Raw genomic sequence first — 22,010 nt, forward strand, 5'->3', positions numbered from 1 at the left:
AAAGAGAGATAGAAAAACAATGGAAATATGGCAACCGAGATGACGAGCAGAAGTCAGTCGATAAAGGCCTTAGTCCCTGGATAAGTACGAAACGTGGTGAGAATAGCTGTCACGTGACAATTTTAGACAGGGCCTGGAGGCATCTGAGAATATTTAAGATAAATCAAGTAAATAAATTCTAAAACGTGTTAATGCAACAAAGACGACATGGATGACCTAAAACATACGTTTTTTAAGAGCTTAAAGTGATAAAATAAAAGAGAAGCACTCAGTGCAGCGATAGGACAGGTGTTAACGGCTCTAAACATAAATAACTCAGATATGCCTAACGAACAAACTTAAAGAAAAATAATATAGGGTGTCCATTTAACAGCCCCTCGTGCTCATCACAAATAAACTCATATATAATTCAATTGTGGTGATGTAGGCTAATAAAGGTACATTTTAAAATTAGCCACAACCCTACAGGGGTTCCAAAAAAACGAGGCGACATAAAGTGTAATTTTTTTAAATGAGACACCATCCGCATATTTTTCACGTGTTAGAATTCTCTCTTAAATCTGTATTGGTTCTTACACGTTTTTTACTTTCGGATGCAGTGACTCGAAGCTATGACGTTTTACACGAAGTTTTAGGCATTTGCAGCGTTATTTTAAGTTAGATTTTGATCATTTCAGGACCGATTCTCACGTAACATCCGCTTAGCAGGTGCCAATACTCATTTAGCCAAAAATCCATACAGGGTGTCCACAACAACTTAAATTTTCACTTTTTCGACTTCAATTTTCTTCATATTGGTATAAAATAATGTCTTATTTATCTTAAGTGTTAATGAAATTATTAATGATTCCAGAAATCCTGCATTCACTGCTAAGTATCTGAGTGTTTAGCATGCGTTGCCATGGTTTCTGTGTCTTTTGTTTTGAGCATCGGCAGCTTATTTCCGGTTTTTTGTTTCTTCGAACTCTTTGTTTTCAAACTGGTCATCGAGATGAAGTTTACTCAGCAAGAACTTATTAGTACGGTTTATGTGACTGTTTATTAGCATCTGGGGTGTACGTGCAACGACTTCCTAAAAGAGAACATCCTGATGTAAAGAGCTTAGAAAATCTAAAGGAGCGTTTTATTTTATATAAAAAATATTCACCAATATCTTCTATTTTTTTATTTCAACATTACCTTACACTACATCAATTAAGAATATATGTATAAATTATATGAAAATTACTGCCTTTAATTTCCCCCTAGTGTATGACCTTGACCCCAATTGTGTCCTCTAAATATCCCTGGTTCTCGAGGAAAACCCGGTGCTCGTTCGGGGGCTTGTCCGAAACCATGAATATTTCCCTCATCGGGAAACCAGTTTTTTAAGAAGCCTGGAGTGGCTAATAAAGCTGGACCACCCAGTTCTTGAGGATATTTAAATGTTAAGAAGAAGTACAGGTGACCGATGAGGATTCCGATAAGCTCCATTAATCCTCCGCCAGACATGACTAGATTGAAGATGAGAAGTACCCATGGTAGGAAAACAGCCTTAAAGCGTGTACCAAACCAGAAGGTTACGATGACATCCTTATTCAATTGGCACCAGACGTAAAGCACGGAGAGTATCATTGGATCCATAAGAAGCTGGAAAAATATTAAAGTAATGAGATAAATATGCGGTGCCACAAATTCATGTCTAAATATAGAAATATTTTTTAATACCGGGATCGTGTCGGAAAATAGCTCACAGTTATGGTTGAGAACACATTAATAGTTTGAATCTTAAAGAATCTATTATACTGGGTGACTCTAGATAAATGGGACAAGCAAATGTCTTGAAATCGAGAAGATCTACAAAAACTTTTTTGAAGAAATTGTTTTTTTTTATTTGCAGTGGCTCAATTTTTTTTAAGGTCACCTTCACCTGTATTTTGGGGCCAATTTTGTTCTTTTTAATTGAATGTTCCATTAAAAAAATAAGTTAACCCTCAAAGACAGGTGAAGGTGACCTTTGGGAAAAAATTGATAGCATAAAAAGTTGAGCCCCTGAAAATAAAAAAGTTTTTATTCCAATATGTTTTCTGGAGATCTTCTTGATTTCAAGATATTTACTCGTCCCATTTATCTAGAATCACCCGGTATAACGGCACGTTATAGCATTTGATAGACAAAAAGCACTGTACAAATACCAACATACAAATCACGTAACTTTTGATTCACGTCACAAAATCTAACAATTGAGAGTCGCCTTACGTAAAATGACAAATCATATAAATTTATATGCTAAAAAAGGATAAAAATATATTTGAGTGTCTAAACCCACAAGTATTTTGTTGCGTGATTGCTCCTTAATTTGTTGACGTTTCCCTGTTGGCCTGACAGTTGATATTTTGAAAGTGTCGACTTACGTTAACTTTCGTTATTTTTGACGTTTTACTCTTGTTTTCTTTATTCACCAACTTTTGCGGTAAAAATCTCTTGTTTTTAGGACTAAAATAGTGCTCCTGTTCATATATTATCAATATTGTTGTTTTTAGTTGTTGGCATAATGCCAAAGTTCTTGAACAGTTGGTGTAAGGAGTTTGTACCGCCCCGTATCAACTATGTTGAAAAACAAATCGGAAAATACTGGACCCTTATTACCATTAAATTCAGTTAGAGCCTAATTGAATTTTAGTATTTTGGAATTGAGTATTGTAAATTCTTGTTTTATTTAGGATCTGACGAACGCATTAAACTTGAGTTTGTCTATTGATTATGTGAATTTTACTACAGCAGAGATACCGTGGCGCCACTGTTTCTAATTCGAACTCTATTGTTAGACGTTTGATAGACCAAAAACTTGAAACGTTTTCCCTTTAAAATTTTTAGATTACATTTACTTTACACTAAATTTTGTATATTCACCCAATCACTAATCAACTAATTTCCCAAGCAATTTTAAATCTGATAGCGAATTATTTAGAGACCTTTCTTCAAAGATGAATTATTCCCATCTATTTCCAAAGAAAATAAGGAAACGATAAAAATTCTAAAAATGAAAAGAAGTGAGATTACGCAGGTGATTTCATGCTGCTTTGTTTTGACTTGAGATGTTGGATGAAAACATGTTATGATTTAAAAATCATGTTTTTTTTTAAATTATATTAATGTTTCAAATAATTTTTTTTAATTATAACTCTTTAACCTGAAGATAAAATGAGGCCGCTCTGAAGCGCAAAAAAACCAAGATTCAATCAAATCATATGCCAAAAATTACCTCCTCAAATGCAAAATAGTATGGCTTCAATAGTATCTCCCTGAAATATCTTAATTATGTATGTACGGTCGTGTAAACAACATTATAAGCATTGACTGGTCTGAGACTGTATGTAAATTTTGTCTTTGACCAGCTAACCTTCTTTACTCTTCTTGAAATCTACGATAGTACATTATGAAGTGTTAACTATCGGGACTTTAACCTTGTGGAGTTTTCAAGAAACCAAGGAATTTATGATAGGATGGTTGTTGTTGCGCTAAGCCTTTGGCTGGAAGAAACTTTAAAGGCAAGTTCAGCGATTGTATACGAGGGCTTTTGCCAAAATGTTATCGAAATATCATAGAGGCCTATTCTTATTCGGCTACTCAGTACGCACTTAAAATATTTTAAGGACAAAACTTACTGGCATATCAGCTACGAGTCCAATGATAACGCAGCAGATCCAATTGAAAATTAAAAGATATGCATAATCTGCGGGTTTTCCCTGATAAGTTCCTAAAAAAAAAAAATAGAAAACGTATAAATGCTTTGTGATAAGTACAAAATTAAAGCTTGTCATTAAACGATAACATATTTGTTACCTTTCGGTACAATTCGAGTACAAGATGCTAATAAATTTTTTTATGAATATAAGATGTATTGTATTAGTGCCATAATGGTATTCTATTGGGAACATCTGTGCATGCAGACAAAAGCCCCCTCCAATCCACGCTTCCAATCTATCACAAATGTGCGAATCGAGATGATTTTCAAATTACAAATTAATCCGAAATTTTTTTCAAAATTGTAGTTTCTAATAATGTTTCCCAAAAGCCTTGTAGAAATAATAAAATGAATACATACCTTCCTCAAGTCTCCTTGAGTAATTATATAAAAAATATAAATTAATTAAATAGTGAAAACCGGAAGGTCCACTAATTGGATAATATAACACTGAAGTGAGGAGTCTCCATATCTCAAATCTCTTTACGGCCTCATACAGTAGAATTAAATTGATTGGATTTAGAAAGCCAAATCGTCCTAAGAGTGTAAAAACCACAGTCCCGGTGAACCACACCCTTGTAAATTTTGGTATGGAATGATACCAATCGCCTAAATCCGACATTGTACCTAGAACAAAACAGACCCATTCTTTTCAATTTCGCATGAAGGTCATTAAAGAAACTATTAGTAAACGTGAATGATACATTATTAAGATTTTTCAAAATATGTATAGTAAACCTGCCTACAACAAGGGTTCATATAAAATGGATTCGTATAACACGCCGAAAAAATTGCGATTGTGTTTGTATAACACAGTAAAATAAGGAAAAAAAAGAGTAAAAAATATTTATTATTCAACGGGCATAAGAATTGCTGCGATAGAGTGCCTGGAGCCTGATTATTAAGGAAGAATTATTTTAAATATGTACAACAAGTAAGTTAATTGCTTTGGGTTGTAAACAACTCATGTATTTATATTATATAATGACTTGTAAAATACGGATTGGTATAACGCGGAACCCATCTATCGTACTATAGAGGAGTCTCTTGTATTGAGAAAAATATGAAAATAAGCTAAAACATTAACCTGGTATATTTTGGAAAATACTTTACTAGATAATGGTGGTAATGATGCTCATTAAAAAAATTTTTTAAGCATATATAAGTATATTTTTGAAGGAGGAGCGAATACTAATAAATATCTTCAAATTTTAAAAGATGTGATTCCGGATATTATAGGCGAGATTCCATTAGTACAGAGAAATCACATCTTTTTTTCAACAAAATGGAACAACTTCGGCTCACAACGCTATTGTAACTACTACACTTTTAAATGCAAATATTAACAATAGATTTGTCCAGTGAGATGACCTCCAAGATCATTGAATTTTTCAATACTAGACATTTTCTTTTAGGATTAACTCAAAAGTTTATCGCACTCGGTATAATAAAATTAATAAGAGGGACGATCCATAAAGCTTTTGCTCAAATTCAAGGACTATCAATTAAAATGATAAATGCCTTAAAAAGAATAGAAAAATTACGTCTAACATACATTAAAGTCAATGGCTTACAGTTTGAATAATTTGAGCAATTAAGTATCTTAAGAATATATTAAGTTATTTGTAATAATTATTTATTAGTGTTTGCTTTTGGATGGTAAGAATTGTTATTTTTATGGTGTAATATGTTATTGTTTGTTTTTATAAACTTTATTTATTATTATAACGCTTTATTTTATAATAATTAAAATGCTTTTTGCTTAATATTTTAATAGCCTATTTACTAAAAATATTTTAAAAAGTAATAAGTATTATTAGTATATTTTATTATGGAAAAACATACAGGGTGTTCCATAAGAAAAAAACGAGTATGCCTCTGGATTCTATAGAAAATTGTGCCTAGGAGTATGTTGTCTCCAATTCAATAAGTCAGATGATACAAGGGGAATCCCAAAATTGCATTTTTTCAAAATCATCCTGCAGTTGAAATATGCAGCTAGCCATGAAAGTTTTGTGTTATACACAGTAATTTCCATGATACCTGTGAAAATTATTAAAAGTGAGCCCTCTTGTAAACAAATTATTGTAAATACTGAAAACTATATGAAGTGTAGTGAGGGTTAAATGAACAAAACGCGAGGAATTGCTTAAAATTTTACCATTTTTCTAAAAACTGAAAAATTCCTTGAAAAAAAAAAATGTTGAATTTTAGAATTTGTTGAATAGTTCTCAATTTAAGTAATCAAAAGCCATTTTTTTGCCTAGAATAAGATAATGCACCAAAAAATAATCTATCTTCTATTGGTTCTCAATTTCACATGATAAATTTGTAAACTATTTTAGAAGACAATCACACACGTTTTTTTTCCTTAATTTGTGAAAATTAACTAAAGACCCGTTTTCATTTAAAGAGTTCGATTCTACACTGTCAAAATGTGATAATAACTAAAGGATCAACGAGCATCTACATAGCTAAGGATCCCAGGAGAGTCCCAGGATCACTCTTATATATCAGTTTATTTTAATGATCTCTCTCTGGATTTAAGAATCTGTTTTTAAATCCCTTTGCCCATACCACTCTCAGTACCTGGACCTGAAAAATTTTATATAGGTGGCTTTATTCATGACTTTTTTAATATAAAGAAAGGTTCAATTTTTAATTAATAAGATGTATTTTTATTTAAATTTTGGGAAACTGTCACTGAGTATGGTTAACAATTGAAAATATGGACATATTTGCCTTTTACTGGGTTTCAAACATTTAACATATTGGATAAAATTTGTGCAAATATATATCATGGTCACTTTTGATATATTATAAAAACCAATTACAATGGTAAAATAAATTATTTTCATTCTATTCTGTTGTGTAGACTTAACAAACTGTTCTGTCTATACTATCAAACATTCATTCTCCTCTCCAATAAAATTAACATCTTATTTTAGCCATTCCAAGTTGTGTTCCTCAAAGATTGGATCACCTGAATGCATTACATATTTTTTCAAGTAAAAAGAACTAAATGGACATATAAATAATTAAAAAATAAGAAATGTTCCATTGTGAAACTTTTGTAACACTGGCATTATCCTAGATTATAAATGATAACATGGCAGGCACTACTTACCCCTGAGAGGTATCTATGTTCTTAAGATCGAGAAACCCTGAGGGCTAAAATAAGGTGGGAAATTTAACAAATCTAATGTGGTATGAGTTAAGGATTGTATAGTAGCAGTTAAAGGTTATGGCACTAAAGCTCCTAAGTAATTTTTATTGAATTGGAGTATCACCAAGTGTAATGATCACTTTGTGATGTGGTAATATGGTAAAAAATAATTTTGGCCTGTACTGACGTGATGACAGACAGTTACCCCTTTTTTCAACTTTTAATAAAGTAAATGTGGTGTTAATGTAAACGGGAACAGATAACGTAATTAGAAGTGAATTTTACTCACCTCATACATCAATGCAGAGTCTACAACTAAGAGTACATGCACTATTAGCGGGGAAAAAAATACAAAACAGATTATTTATATATGTGATATTCACAAAAAATTAATAATTTAAGCATTTACTTCTCTGTTAAATTTTTAACCAAATTAAAAAAAACATCAACAATCTTTGGTTGGGTTGACGTGTTCAAAAGATACGAAACATGCGACATGACGTGAACGACATGAGTTGCATACAGCGGGCACGCAGGTGAAATGAACTGTAATGAAGTTAGCAATGTCTCTGCTGTCGCGCTGTCACGGCCCGGGGATATGTTCACAGTTGTCAACTCATTCTAATTTCTCTTCCGCGACAAGCGTTCGCTTGACAGAGATTGTGAATGCACCTCGGGGCCTTGAATCTGCAAGACATGGACGTCGGACATGAGTCATATAAAGCCATATTGTCCTATCTGACGAACTTATCATACGTAGATGTTTGGACTTTCTACTAACCCTGGTTAAGGATCCAGGGATAAATAACTATACAAAACTACCCTTAAAACAACTTAAGGATCATTCTGTTGCTCGTGATTTTCGTGTAGTAAGCAGTTATGCTGTGAACTTGATCATCTGTATTTTTAAGTTATTATAGTTAACAATTTTAAAAAATATAATTTCTTTGTCGTGAAACTTAATTCAAGTTAGAGGATGGCCGGGGGTCATCAAAAATTTTATATTTGCTACAGGAATTACTGCCTTTGCATATGTAATTCGCTGTCTTCTTGCTATGTTTTTTTGCGACACTTAGAACTTCAGTTTCCACGTATATGTCAGAAAGTTTTCTTTTTTTGGGGGAGTAGAATTAGAAGAAAAGCACAAGTCTAAGCGGTACTTCTTTACTTTTCTAAGATCGGGGATTGGATTCTCCCCCCTACAATGTATCGGAGTCACTCCGGGCGCATCTGTTCTTCGTCTCTAGAACAAGCACCAAAACTTCCACATTCTTCCCACGCTTGCATCCCTTAATCGCTCTCGTCACACTTCCATATGTTTTTGGGCAAGATTATGAACAAATCCTCTATATCTTTTATCACAGATGATCTATTCCATCTAATACAAGCTTGGTCCATTTCCAAAATGTAATAAGACAGTAACAGGCGTTCGTGACATAGTGGCTATGCCTAAGGCTGGGTTATAACACTATCTTTATGAGACAACATGTTTTTTACACTCACGTTAAACGAATTGATAAGCACCCTCGTATCATTTCCTTCACAGAAGCTCACATATATTTCGTATTCAGAGAGGGTGAAATGTTCATACTATTTTTTCCGTTTTAAAATTTCATATCATATTTTGAAACTATAACGTTTGCGACATCAAATTTACGAAATTTATGTGATATTTACTGCAAAAATGTATTAATTGGATTTTGTCCAATGAAGTTTGTTGACGAAGAAAATGATTACAGTAATGATGATAATACTTGGCAATGATAATTGATAATCATAATTGGGGCCCCTATAACTAACCTACCAAAAATGAGTGGTTTCTTCTTTGAAAAAATGACTTTTTGGATACTGAAATACGCGATTGCTTACAAAAAAATTCGGTTATTTTAACTTATTTTTCATATGAGTATTTGCAAGCTTTCGGGACTCTGGAGTGAATAGGGGCACTGGTTGGGGTAAAATGAAACAGTTCAAGAATATAATAATGTAATGAAACCCACCTTATTCTCTAACATAACCGTAGCTAAACTCACCAAAACCGAACCAAAGCATTTTTACTCAAATAAAACCAAGCATAACATAATTGACATATATTTAACATAATTGAAAAAGAATTAAATAGGTATATACAGGGTGATTCGCAACGCAACCGGCACAGAACAGGTGCGTGTACGGGACCTTAAAACATGTCGATTTTTTATAAGAGGATTTTTCCTGATGCTTACATTATGCCTATATACCGGGTGACAGTTTGAAAACTTACAGTGGCTACATCTGGGCAAAAAATATATCAAAAATTCCTCTAATTAGTTTCGATAATGTCGAGGGGGAACCAAAAAGATATATTAATCAATCCGTTGTCATTTATTCTTTCATCCTCAACCACTCATTAACACGTCATTTAACATTACTTAGATGAGGTGGTTGGGGATGACGGGTTTAATGGGAACGGATTGGTTAAAACATCATTTTGGCGCACCCTCGGTACAATGAGTTCGGGGAATTATTATTATTTTTTTGTGTCTCAGATACAGTCACGGTAATTTTTCAAATTGTCTCTGCGTATGTTATATAATAAATCAACTTATCAGTAGGATTCCAGTAAGTTTATTATAGATAACGTGCGACTTTAAATTGTCTCCCTCTATTAACTTTTTCACTTTTTTTTTAAATTCAAAGGCAGCATAAAATAGAAAAAAAACAATTTTTTGACATTTATATATTTTTTTAAATGTGGCGCACGTCACTGGTAGCACAAAATCGCCGAAGTTTTTCCATTAAAAAATTGGTCAAGTGACACATCAAATTAGATGTATTTAAAAACTACGTTCAATGATGTATTGCTATTCAAAATCTCTCAATCAGTTTTTGAGAAAACCCCGTATAAATTTGGTAAAAATACATTAAAACTCAATTAAATAGTACGTAAATAATGAAAAACTTGTTTGTTGGAAGAAAATTGGTTTGTTCTCACAAACTTTGGTCATTTTTAATCACCTTTTTGTCCTTTTTCTTAACCATGTTTCCGTCATCGAAGTTTCAATTGAGAAAAACCGGCTGTTTTGCGCTGCTGATGACGTAAGCAACATTAAAAAAAAAAGTTAAAATATAGTATTTTTTGTCCCATTTAATGCTAGTTCGAATTAAAAAAATAATTTGTTAAAAACCTAGCAGCGGGGTGGGGGGTGGGGGGGGGAATGAAGAGCTTCGGCTGCGTTCCGTCTATGAGCTTAAAATACGTAATTAATGTATTATTCCTACCGGTGCATAACATGCTATTTTTCAAATCAGCGCAAGGAAACGAACCTTTGAGGTGCGTGCTCTGCTTAAGATATCTCCTCTAAATTTTCAACGGTAGTTCTACGATTTAAAATACAGGGCGATCACTTTAGATAGGTGCATTTTATTAAAAATAATCGTTAAGTATTGAGATCTGATAACGGTAACTGGGTATAAAAGCAACAAGTTAACGTATCAGTTTTGGCATGATTACTTATTTTCTTGACCTTTTGCATAAAAATTTTTTTAAATAAAATATTTCTGTATAATCTTATACATAAGTAGTTGGGTATCCGTCTAAACACTCTGAAATCCAGTGGTTTTGAAAAATTGACCTCTGTACCTATTTTTACAATAACCCTTGTAGTAGTTATCAGAATCTACTGATAAAATGTAATCTCTCTTCCGTAGAACGGATAGATTAAAAGTCAACATTCGCATTAAGTATCGTTTATTGCTTAATATTTATAACAGCTCATGAAGGGAAACAATATATTTGGTTGAGCAGGTGTCACTGGATATAAGTCTACAATTATGAGCATAATGTTGCTTAGACTAAGGTGCGCGGATTGTAGTTGTTAATGTTAAAAGTGAAGCATGCGTTAGAATACTTCGCACGTGTACTCGTCTATTTAATAAGTTATATGTTGAAATGTTTTTCACGTGGTGTAAATGTGGAAGTAGGGGAAGAGGACAGACACGAACTTTTTCAGGTAGGTTTCCTTAATCACTATGTACAGAATGTCCCATTTTCGAGGGCTTGCGGATTCAACACTTCTGCTTTTAGCAAAGATATAATCATGCATTTTTCACGAAGGTTCTGAATTTTGGAGAAACGCGAGATGCCCTCAAAATTTTTATCGAAATAATTTCGCTGACGCAGAGCAGTTAGTTGTATCAGAAATCAATGGTAACATCGAAATTTCAGAAGAATCATGAATTTTCTCCGAGATGATAAGTTACGAAAAGCGGCATTTTCTCCACTTTCGAGAGTCTCAATTTATGAACGGTCAGGCTTAGGACGCGAATACTGAATATTTGCCCATGTCAAAAGTTTTAATATATATTAAGTTCGATAGTTGCTAAGTTTTGTATTTTTGCTTTTATACTCGTCTTGATAAGTTAAAATGCGAATCTGAGAATTATTACAGAAGTTAGAATATGCCCAAAATTTTGAAATGATCCCAAAAATGCACGGATGGTTGCAAAATGGTCAATTCTGCACTACTGAACTATTTCTATGGTGCCTACTATGTCAGATTGCTTGTCTTTTTAATTAGCAAAGTGATACTGTTTTCACTTTGCAGTAAAACAATTAGTGCCAAACTAGAATATCATCGGAAAAGCGCTAAATGCGTTTTGGACAGGGTGTCCCAAGATCAGTGGCCAGTAAAAACCCTATGAAAATAATTCTAAATTGTCATACATACAGTGTGTCCTAGCGTAGATATGATAACAATACAGATAAACCAAAAATATTTAAGTTTTTGAATGACGTATGGGGATTGAGTCCGGCCTATCGTTAAACTATCGTATATAAAACAATAAGTTGAGTCAGTGTTATATAGGGTGGTTTATAAACAAATTTATAACAATTGTTACCAATAAAGTCTCTCATTTTTCATGATACGAAAAAATTCTACAAAAAAAAAGTTGTTCAGAATGTAATCTCACATATCCGTAGTAAATTTCAGGAATATAAAAGTATTTTTCTAAAAAAAAAATTAACTTCGGAGAAAGTTGGATTGCCCGAAATGAACCATTCAAGTGGCCACCGAGATCTCCAGACGTATCAACGTTGGACTTCTTCGTATGGGGTCGACTCCAACAATTGGTTTATGCTGAATCACCACCTAATGATGCAGCAAAGAATTACAAATGCTGTGAACTGTTCAACTTTGGAACACATTCAAAACGGTTTTAAGGAATTCAGGCGGGGAGAAGAAAACTGCAGATTAGGCGTGGTGGTTATATGAAATAAATAATTATTACAAAATGGTAAATCTATTGCTAATTATAAATCTGATGTGTTAAATTTGATATTTATTATTTGTTTTGACGTCTACGCGGTGTTTGTGGTATAATTAAAAATAATAAAAATAAAATACTTCCAAGGTCCTTAAATTTGTTATAGAGATCTAAGATATGTGTTATAAACAATTTTTTTTATCGAATTTTTTCGTATCTTCGAAAATTGACACTTTATTGGTCGTGATTTTTACAAAATTTGTTCATAAAACACTCTGTATAACACGGAATTTTTTGTAGGCCATAGTATCACAAGCAGGACTCAACGCCCAAACGTCATTCAAAAATTAAAAAAATGTCGGTTCCTTGGTCCGTTTGCTATATCTATCCTTGGGCACCCTGTATAAACAATGTTTTTTTAATAACGTGTGCATTATCATCGATGTTTTCTGCACCCTGCAGCACGCACTAAAAGGCCTTTGGGATGCATCTACTATTACTAGGGTAATAACATAATTTCTTTGTTTTCGCCCTATATCCGTCACCGTTTTCTAGTTATTTGCAACAGTCCCTGTATAGAAATTGAAACAAAGTTTTCGAACTTCCAGGTGAATTAATTAAATAACGACGTAGGTAAAGCCCCGTGTACAGCGCAAAGTTCGGGCAAACCGCATGGATAACGTCGCCAAATTGGTACTGCGCGATTGCCTGCTACTTAAATTGAGTCATTAAATTGTATAAAGGGAAAAGGCGACTTGAGTGGGTTTTAATTTTAAAGGTCGAATAACTGTATCATTTAATTTTTCAGAACCAGAAATCAAGGAGAGGAATCAAGATGCTTTTACCGAAATTCAAAGTCAACAAGTTCCCGCAAGAGCCATTCACGAAAAAAACTTTGAGAACAATGAGCCGTCAAAGAATCTTCACACACGAACAATCTCTACGTCTTCCTTACTTAGTTTGAAAAGTGTTCAAAGTTTTTACAGTGTAAAAAGTAATAAGAGTGATTTCTACAGTGTCTGCAGTGACACATCTGTTAAGGAAAGATATTAACACAATAGGGATTTTTAGAATCACCTAGATCTAGCAATTTCGAGATTATTAACAATATTTAGGATGTACATACATGTCGTGTTTTTTTAATAATTTTATTAAATTTATTTAACGTACCCAAGTCCAATTCTTATGGCGACTAATCTTTCGAATCACGTGCACCTTTAATCTCGTTTATCGTTTTGTTCAGACTTAGGATAACGATTTAAATAATATTGGTTCAAAGGTTTTACAACACTCTCGTGATAAACATTCAGGAACGTGGCGAGACTTTAAACGTTAATTAAAGAATTTTCGGTGCATGCTGCAAAGAGGGTCAACAAGAGCAGTTAGGTAGGTGAGTGGGATGCACTTTCATTCCATTGCAACTTAAGTGCACAACACGACGCAGGGAGTAAAATGCGAATTTAAATCAATTTTTACTTTTTTTTTTAATATTCAATATCCATATACACTGACTTTCAAAAGAACCGCAACACCAAGAAGAACACATCGTGCACGTTTGAAATTCTGGCATTACGTTGGGTAATAGATAAAAACGATCAAGATATCAAAAGAAAATTATTGCGAATAAGTGAAAAAATTTAATAATAATTTAATAATGGGTGGTGTCTCCTCTCAAATTAATACATTCCTGTAAGCGACGCGGCATGCTTAAAATTAAATTGTCAGTGTCTTCCTGGGGTATTGTATCCTAGGTAATCTGCACCTGCTCGCGGAGTTCATCTATGGTCTCCGGAGGGCGAGCTAAACGTTGAAGTCTCCGACCCATCATATCCCATACATGCTCTAGTGGGGACAAATCTGGAGACCGAGCTGGCCAAGGCAAAGTATCTAAATTTTCAGCTTCCAAATACCTCAAAGTATCGTTGGCTACATGTGGTCGCGCATTATCCTGTTGAAATGTGCTTCCAGGATGGTCGTGCATGTATGGTACAAGAACCGGTTCTAAGACACTATTAACGTACCTCTGAGCATTTAATCTATCATAAATGAAAACAAGAGGAGACTGACTACCATAGTGGGTGGCACCCCAAACCATGACACCTGGTGTTAAACCAGAATGACTCCAAAAATTACAAATTTAATCGCTCTCCTCTGCGCTTTCTAACACGTAACCGTCCATCAGATCGCCATAAACAAAATCGGCTCTCATCACTGAACACGATTCTTCTCCACTCATCCGCTCATTGCACTCTCAGACGACACCACTCCAGTCAGGCCACCCTGTGGTTTCGTGATAATGGAAGACGATATGAATTTAGTCCAAAACTTAGAATTCTGCGATACATCGTACCAAGGGAGACCCTTCGATTTAGGGTGGCTACCCAGTTAGTACCAAGAGACGGAATTGTTTCAAACGTTGCTGAACGACGAAGTCGCCGGTCTTCGCGTAGGTTCGTCATTCTTGGACGGCCACTACCACGATGACGATTTACTGACCCTTCCTTAGACCAATCTCTCCAAGCTTTTGGCACTGTTGATGCGTTTCGATCCAATCTACGTGCAATTTCGCGGAAAGGTAAACCTGCCTCATGCACACCAACAATTCTTCCCCTTTCGAAGGGAGTTAGCTGCCGATAAACTGCATTTTGGCGTGCACGAGGCATTTTGCATCGGAGGTACCCAAAAAAACCAACAAGTTTCCATTAAAAATATGAAAGACACGATGCTTTCTTTCAGAATCAGAATAAAACAAATTTTTCCGATTACAGCGTCATCTGTGGCGAATCGAAAAAAAAGTTTCAGACAAACTCCAAGTAATTTTTATCGTAAAATTCAAATCTGCAATAAAAAATTAGGGTCGCCATTTGAGATTTCAAAGTTACCCCCGCCCCAACCCCAAGCGGAAGAGTTGGGAAGTCATGGTTAGTGTTACATCGCGGATCCATTCGAGACAAAATACTTTCATTTGAAACTTTTTTCAATCCGATGCGTAATTTTCGAGATATCCCGATTTGTCAGGTTAAATGGACCACCCGGTATAATGCCAGCTCGGCAGATAGCTCGCGAAAATTGAATTAGTAATGCATCGTTTTTAAAAATATACAGGGTGTTTCCTAAGTACGGTACATAACTTCGGGAGCGTATTCTACAGTTAAAACAAAGGTGATTTTGTTATATCAACTATATCCCAAAGATGCTTCGTTGCGGAAATACAGGGTGTGTCATAGCTCACAACGGGAGGTGGACAATGATTGGCTGCATCCCGAGAAATCGGAACCTACAGGAAGAAGGGTAAAATATGATATTTTACTTATTTTACTTTTATCTACGTGAAGGTAGATATTTTCTTTCATGAAAACCACGTGGCCGAGGCGATAAACCAAGGGGATGTAGCGTTGGTCCCTAACTGTAAAGGGGTGGAAAACTTACTAATCTTTTGTACAGTCAGTTCTTATGGAACTTTGTTAGCGACGACACGTGCGTGCCTGCTGACTGCAATTAATAAAAGCAGGATTGAAGTATCTTGAGTGAGATTATTTCTAAACCCCACATCCGATAAAAACAATTTATAGTTTGTTTATATTTCCTTGAGCTTCTTTATTTAAATAATGACTAAATAATAGCCCGTAATATTGCTCTCGGAACCCTTAATGCAATACATCGAGGAATTATTTTGGAATTCATGAGTCATGATACTGTGCGATAACAGGGAAATAAATCAAACCCGTTGTGTTCCAGGACAGCCCTGATCTGCGTTTCTGAGTTTTGGATTATTTCTCAGAACATTGACGCAAACAAAAATGAATCAATTAGTTTTGAAATCGGAAATGGAGGTCTGTTCCGGCAATATACAGGGTTGCTCATTAGTGCGTCAAAGTTATATTTACTGAGATATCGCACTTTGACGCACTAATGAGCAACCCTGTATAGGGTGTCTGTAAAAGGTCTATACCAAATTCTACCACATATTCCTGGGATGAGCAGACGATGATTTAACCTGATTTATCCAATCCAAAGGTGGACGGTTTTCGAAATACAGGGCGTCAAAGTGAAAACAAAAAAAAGCAAAAAAATTAATTTCTTGGTTGGTAATGCTGCTATCTACACAAAATGTCGTATAGGGCGGTTCTTGGGGATAAGAAATCAGAATCAGTTTACATTTTCGATGCACAATGTGTAGAGGGCGTTGTCGATGAACCCTCTTTAAAAGGGCATAACTTTTTCATCACCCGGTATAAAATTTATTAATGACTAAACTTGTGTTTTCCTACATTTTTTAAGGAAAAAAGGTCTCTTGTTAAAAATCTCTGCGAGGCTTCATTCTTGACTCGTGTAAGTGAGCCTTGTTGCAATCGTGTGACTGAGACAATTTTCTATACGTCCCATGTCAATTTTTTAACAAAAATTATATAGAGAATTTTTAAATTTCATGGAAGTTTGTTCCTCCTATTCCAGAAACGAAATCCATTAGTTTTGTGAACATTATCCAATGAGCGTTGCATCAGAATTTACACCGCAAAAAAATTTCAATGTGTTATACGGGGTTCCCAAAAGATAAGGTTGATCAAAGTTTTGCCAAAAATACAAATCACTTGGCATCCTCGTGACGAATCCCGATTGACCCCCTTATACGGGCGATATCGAATTGTGATCCTCTATTTACCCTCAGTTCATTTAACCTTTTTTAATCACCCCGTATATATTTTACACGTCCTGATCCCACGAATTATGAAAAACTATACATATAAAAAAAAAAAAAACAATAATTTTTCCTAATTTAACTGGCGAAAATATGCACTTGTTTCATAAATGAGCTTCACGCAGGCTCCTCTCGGACGCAGGATCCAAAGCTCAAATCGATACGGTTACAGGGCAACAAAAATCTATGGGGATTTAGAGCCTGCTTCCAGTTTTGTCTCTTGGAGATTGAGGTTGAAAAATCGAAATTTTAGATTAAAGCACGTTCAATCGTTGATGTACTGTTTTTAAAATGTCCTGCGTCATTTCAGTTACTTGCAGCAACGTGAAATTGCAAACGTGAATTGTGCAGTTTACAATCTGAATTTACTCCCTGTCCATCAGAAAGATTCAAAATTAACGCAACTGAAATATTGCATTCTCATCTCAGCGCAGTAAGTCTAGACACTATTTTTTTTTTTTTTTTAATAAAACTTAGTTCTACAGCTATGTGATCTATGAGCCTCTATTTTCGCGCTAATTCGGCTGGGGAAGGCCAATAGTACTCTCAGAGGTACTTGCGCCAATGACAATTAGTAAAAGTTTATATTCGACTTCAGTTTATTGGAGTAACAACTCCTTAGAAATACGTCGTGCTGAATGGTCAATAATGATCAGCTGTTGTTCAATTGGGCAGCCAGTTGGAAACTGTAAATGGTTCAATATGAAAAAAAAAATGAAATATTGCAAAAAAATTTTGAAAAATTTCAGTGCTACTTGAAATTATTCACAACTCAGGAATTTTCGAGGACAATCTGTATTTTTGAAGCAACTTTTATATGCAGCCTTTGTTATTCTTCAATTTTTGTTATGCAAAGTTATCGCCCAAAAAATAATCTCTTAAAAAATCACGATGAAAAAGGTAAATTTTGACTTTTAGAGGATGTAAAACGGAAATCGCTGACGCTAGAATAGAGCTACTTGAACCGTCACGTCCTATTTCTTAGCGACTCAGGTCGTGTTTTCCAAACGAAAGAAAAACTACATTAATAAATGTGTAATTGAAATATTATTTAGAATAAAAACATCTATTTTTCCAAGTGGATAATTTCGGCCAAAATTTTACCATTACATTCGATGGTCACTAGGAGGTTTGTCTTGTCCTCGGTTTCGGTTGCTGCCACCTCAACCACAAGCAACATTTTCCGAAAAAGTTTAGGTTAGTTACGGCCGCAATGGTTTGACTAAGTTAACAAGCAGGAATTTTTTGAGGTTGGAAAGTTTTTTAGGTACCGAGTAGTGCGCCTGCTTGACTTAGTATCCTGAAATTATTTTTGAACATTTTTTAGGAAAATTTTCTCTCCCTTATGGCTCAGTCAATTGTGGAAGCTAATTCAAAATGGAAAAAGTATTTTTCAATAAGGCTTATACATACAGGGTGTTTTATACTAAAAAAAAAAAAATAAATACAATTCTTGGGCGTGGTCCGTTTATTTTAAGATTATAAATATTTTGAGGATTATTTTTTGATTCTGCGTTTCAAAATGACCAATTTTCACTAAATGTGGAGTGTTTTCATCCACATCACCAGAGAGAAAGAACTCTGTTAATCCTATTCGATACGAGTATAACAACACTGTTACTTTTTCGCCAAGTAAATGTAATGGATCCACGAATGAACAACACACTATGAAATTTTTCATTCTCAGGCACATGGGAACGTTATCGTTACGTCACTGAAGCGGTTTCTCTAGAGAATAAACAACTTGGAAGGGGGTTGACATGCAGGCTCAGGACGGAAGCCTTCAGAACGAAGGAATTCTCAATGAGGTCGCAGTTCCGATTCCCATTCAAATATTTCTTTGGCGTCAAGTGAGGTAAGGCCGTTCTACCCATTTCCGGTCGTTCCATCGGTTGCAATTGATCGTTAATAGTCACGAAACAAAGCAGGTGATTAAGTAAATAAATCAGAAATTCTTAATACGCACAAAATAAAGTCGCTTCCATTATTTTGCGGCTTTAGTACTCGGTGGCACATCTTACATTGTCCTGTATGGGTGTCATGTAGCCTCAACCCTCACAGGTTATCTATTATTTTACAGCCCGTTTGTCAGACCAAAACTGGGAAAACTACACGAAGCGTCGTGTATGGTAAGCTTTTCATTAAAATAGCATTGTTAAAAGAGTTAAGTTAATCATTATCGTCTCTTCGCAGTTTTGCCAACATGCCATCACAGGACATCACGTAAGCCTGTGGAGCCTGCATGGACAGGGCGGTCAGGCTTTTGGAGTTCTGCGTCGTTTCTCGTGGATGGACCTGCTGGTAACAACACACGCTGGTCTGATTACCGGCAGTACGCGTGCTGCCTTCTTTGTCATGGATGGACTTCCTGGTAACGGCCAATGGTCGGAGCAGCGTGCATTGTTACTGGGAAATCCACGAATGACCAAGAGCGCAGAATCAAACCCGGACGCCTGACCTCCCCCTGCGTTTGCGTGGGCTATGGTACTCTAAAAACTTTGAAAACAGCTTTAAAGGAGAAATTTATATTTTAGGAGCTTAAAGAAGCGTGTAAAAACTTTGAAAAAGTTCTGGTGCAGAACTTGTTTTCCGGGCTTAAGAAAGACCTTACAGAGGCAGTGAAAACAATTCCCAGATGGAAGCTGATTCAAGCTGCCCTTCCGCATGTCTTGCACGCAGTGCAGACAGTCTTATATAACAGGTATGAAACGAATTTAAAAGTTGATAATAGAACATAATAGTTATCAAAGAAACCTGAAGTAAGCGTTGAATATCATATTCTTGGACGAATTCATCTATTATCCGTTGTCAGTCAGAAATTTGATGGTGCATCTACGACCCACCGCATTTTGCCAGGGTTTTTCTAATGATCATCCATTATTTATGTCTCGACTAGGATGAAAGATGGCAACCTCCAAAGCTTGGGCGCTCTGGAGACTAAGCTGCTTTACACGCTCCACTGGATACTTCTGGATGCCGCGGAAGAGTGCGCCGACACGGACCTCGATAAGGACTTGTTCCATTACTCCCACTTTCACTATTTATTTTCCGTTCCAACTATAACTGTAAGTAGTAACGATTGAACCAGAATCTAACCTTTAGATGTTTCCACGTTGAACTAACGTCGACCTGATCTTAACTAACCCGAACTAAGCTTTGGATGTTTACACGTTAGATTTGATGATGAGCTAGTGGTATACCGAGAGCGGATTTGGTTTTCCAAAAAGACCGAGAATTTCAAACCAAAAAATTGTCTTCAATATTCTTTATGAAAGAAAATTTTCGGTTACAATATGACGGTTTTCGTTATTAAAATTACATTTTTGAACTCGAAATCGTTAGATTCTGTAATGCTGTGACGCTAGAGGTGCGAGTGTATGTATGTGATTGGACAATTTCAAGAACTGGCCCTACAACGGTAAATTCAGGTTTGCTAAGGTGAGGTCTGATTACTGTGGTCAAATCATCAAACTTTCGTTCATGAGATCCGATGACTTTAATCAATCGAACAAAAGCCATAATATTTGGAATATACGATCACTCCTTGAAACTGCTCATGATTTTTTTAAATAAAAATGAGTAGCATGTGTAATTCCCGTGCTAAAAGACCCGTTCCTGCTAGAATAAGAGGAGTGTTTAAATGCTCATAGATTTAGAGCTTTGGAGCTATGCTCCTGAAATTCTTTATAACTGCTGGAAGACGCCTCTGACTCGTTGCTATGGCAATTTACCGTTTTTTATTTATTAAAAAATATTGTACAGGGTGTTCGGAAGTGACGGTGAAATATTTTAGGAGGTGATTCTAGAGGTTAAAATAATAAAAAAAAGGTCTTATGAACATACCCCAAAGAATGCTTTTTAGAGGGGCTAGAACCTTTTAAAGGACCTCTGAAGATGTTTTTTCGCAATATTTTCGAAACGGTTTGTGTTCAAATTAAAAAATTCGGCATTTTTTTATTAAGTTAGAATGGTTAAACTTACTTCTATTACAAGGAATGTGTCTCTGGAATCGTGCATCGATTTATAAAAATCCATTTTTCTAGAAAACGGTCAATACGGCACTTTTTTACTGAAAAATATTGAAGAATCAATAATTTGATTTAAAAAATAAAGAATTGTCACAAACAAAAAAGTCACGTAGGAGGCCCCCTGTATGTGACGACTCTGGCTAATATTTGCAATTATTACCACAAAGAAAGTTTTCCCATTCTAACTCATTAAAATATACCGATTTTTTTCATTTTAACACAGTTTCGAAAATATTGCAAAAAAACCATCTTCAGAGGTCCTCCTTTAAAGGGTTCTAGACCCTTAAAGAAGCATTTGTGGGAGTATGTTTATAAGAATTTTTTAAATTATTTTAACCTCTAGAATCCCCTCCTAAAATATTTCAACGTTACTTCCGGACACCCTGTATATTTATTTATTGCACCCTTTACTTGACTCTGATAATCAAGTGGAATGTCTCGTTTTGAGTTACGAGGAGGTTACGGTAGACAAGAGTGCCCGCATGCATCTAGAGCTTAGAGATGCTCTAATTTGGATCATTATACACATCCTAGAAAGATATTTTTCTTTTAAAATAGAATGTTATTTTATGGCAGCTGTAAAAGCTTAATTTTTCCCATGTTACTCGTTTCAGCTATTTGTTTACCTGTTCGCTCCCCTTTGCCAAAACCTGAAAGAGTCGGATTTTCAAAATTTTCGATTGGAAAACGGTTTGAAAATATGGCAGCCGATGTGGGAATTTCGACATCCGGAAGCGTCGTGCTTCATCTCACACTGCAAACCGAAGCCCAAGTTTTTCCACAAGAACAAATGGAAATCTCACCAATTTGATGATGTGTTTGTCGGCCGTAAGTGTTTTTAATTAACGTTTTAAGTAATTTAAGTATTCTTAAATTTCCCTATTAAAAACGAGGTGAAATTAATATTAGTAAAATACGTGTTCTGGTTTCCAATGGTTCGCTATTTCGTTATTGGATGTGTTAAGACAAACGTTGGCAGTTGACGACGAATTGATACCTTTTTTCTTCCCTCCTAAAGGTAAAGTAAATTTTTAACTCTCGCAAGTAATTCCCACGGATATGTAACAGTCCTTCATGAAACTGCGCCTTATTAATGTTTAACTTCTCGTAATACGAGTTTTCAATTTCGGATTGACGTGCGAA

The 22,010-nt window shown here is 35.1% G+C and overlaps 2 protein-coding genes and 2 long non-coding RNA genes across 14 annotated transcripts in view; 3 read left to right on the forward strand and 1 right to left on the reverse strand.

Moving 5' to 3' along the window:
* Nucleotides 1-89: 89 nt before the first annotated feature.
* Nucleotides 90-1,224, forward strand: LOC136348045 (uncharacterized). Of its 2 annotated transcripts, none has more exons than XR_010733575.1 (3): nucleotides 90-167; nucleotides 678-797; nucleotides 854-1,224. It is a non-coding gene; the product is annotated as an uncharacterized lncRNA (long non-coding RNA). The 2 variants fall into 2 exon arrangements; XR_010733574.1 differs by having other exon boundaries at nucleotides 157-437.
* Der-1 (derlin-1) lies at nucleotides 1,151-7,429 on the reverse strand. 2 transcript variants are annotated; one of them, XM_066298573.1, is made up of 4 exons: nucleotides 7,183-7,429; nucleotides 4,088-4,354; nucleotides 3,648-3,739; nucleotides 1,151-1,629 (listed from the first exon to the last, which is right to left on the reverse strand). In XM_066298573.1, exons 2-4 carry the CDS (start codon nucleotides 4,347-4,349, stop codon nucleotides 1,234-1,236), a joined length of 750 nt encoding a protein of 249 aa, XP_066154670.1. In that variant the 5' UTR covers nucleotides 4,350-4,354; nucleotides 7,183-7,429; the 3' UTR covers nucleotides 1,151-1,233. The 2 variants fall into 2 exon arrangements, with proteins under 2 accessions (XP_066154670.1, XP_066154671.1); XM_066298574.1 differs by lacking the exon at nucleotides 7,183-7,429 and adding an exon at nucleotides 6,855-6,874.
* A 3,008-nt stretch (nucleotides 7,430-10,437) lies between these two features.
* On the forward strand, nucleotides 10,438-13,309 carry LOC136348081 (uncharacterized). Its single transcript, XR_010733576.1, has 2 exons — nucleotides 10,438-10,885; nucleotides 12,949-13,309. It is a non-coding gene; the product is annotated as an uncharacterized lncRNA (long non-coding RNA).
* Nucleotides 13,310-17,037: 3,728 nt separating this feature from the next.
* Nucleotides 17,038-22,010, forward strand: part of unc80 (unc80, NALCN channel complex subunit) — a 108,566-nt gene continuing 103,593 nt past the window's right edge. For all 9 annotated transcript variants that reach the window (XM_066298639.1, XM_066298640.1, XM_066298642.1 and 6 more), the window contains exons 1-7: nucleotides 17,038-17,272; nucleotides 18,527-18,694; nucleotides 18,920-18,968; nucleotides 19,033-19,062; nucleotides 19,374-19,540; nucleotides 19,736-19,904; nucleotides 21,482-21,695. In XM_066298639.1, the coding sequence (XP_066154736.1) occupies nucleotides 18,600-18,694; nucleotides 18,920-18,968; nucleotides 19,033-19,062; nucleotides 19,374-19,540; nucleotides 19,736-19,904; nucleotides 21,482-21,695 (724 nt within the window). In that variant the 5' untranslated portion in view covers nucleotides 17,038-17,272; nucleotides 18,527-18,599. The remainder of the gene's footprint in view (nucleotides 17,273-18,526; nucleotides 18,695-18,919; nucleotides 18,969-19,032; nucleotides 19,063-19,373; nucleotides 19,541-19,735; nucleotides 19,905-21,481; nucleotides 21,696-22,010) is intronic.

Source organism: Euwallacea fornicatus, chromosome 31 (assembly GCF_040115645.1).
Source record: "Euwallacea fornicatus isolate EFF26 chromosome 31, ASM4011564v1, whole genome shotgun sequence".
NCBI lineage: Eukaryota > Metazoa > Arthropoda > Insecta > Coleoptera > Curculionidae > Euwallacea > Euwallacea fornicatus.

What these genes read in the sequence shown, in the direction of transcription:
- Der-1 (XM_066298573.1), bottom strand. Translation starts at nt 4,349, where the DNA reads ATGTCGGATTTAGGCGATTGGTATCATTCCATACCAAAATTTACAAGG. An exon ending in CTCAAGGAGACTTGAGGAAG is followed by an intron (nt 3,740 to 4,087) that starts GTATGTATTCAT and finishes TTTTTTTTTTAG; the next exon opens with GAACTTATCAGGGAAAACCC. An exon ending in GACTCGTAGCTGATATGCCA is followed by an intron (nt 1,630 to 3,647) that starts GTAAGTTTTGTC and finishes ATATTTTTCCAG; the next exon opens with CTTCTTATGGATCCAATGAT.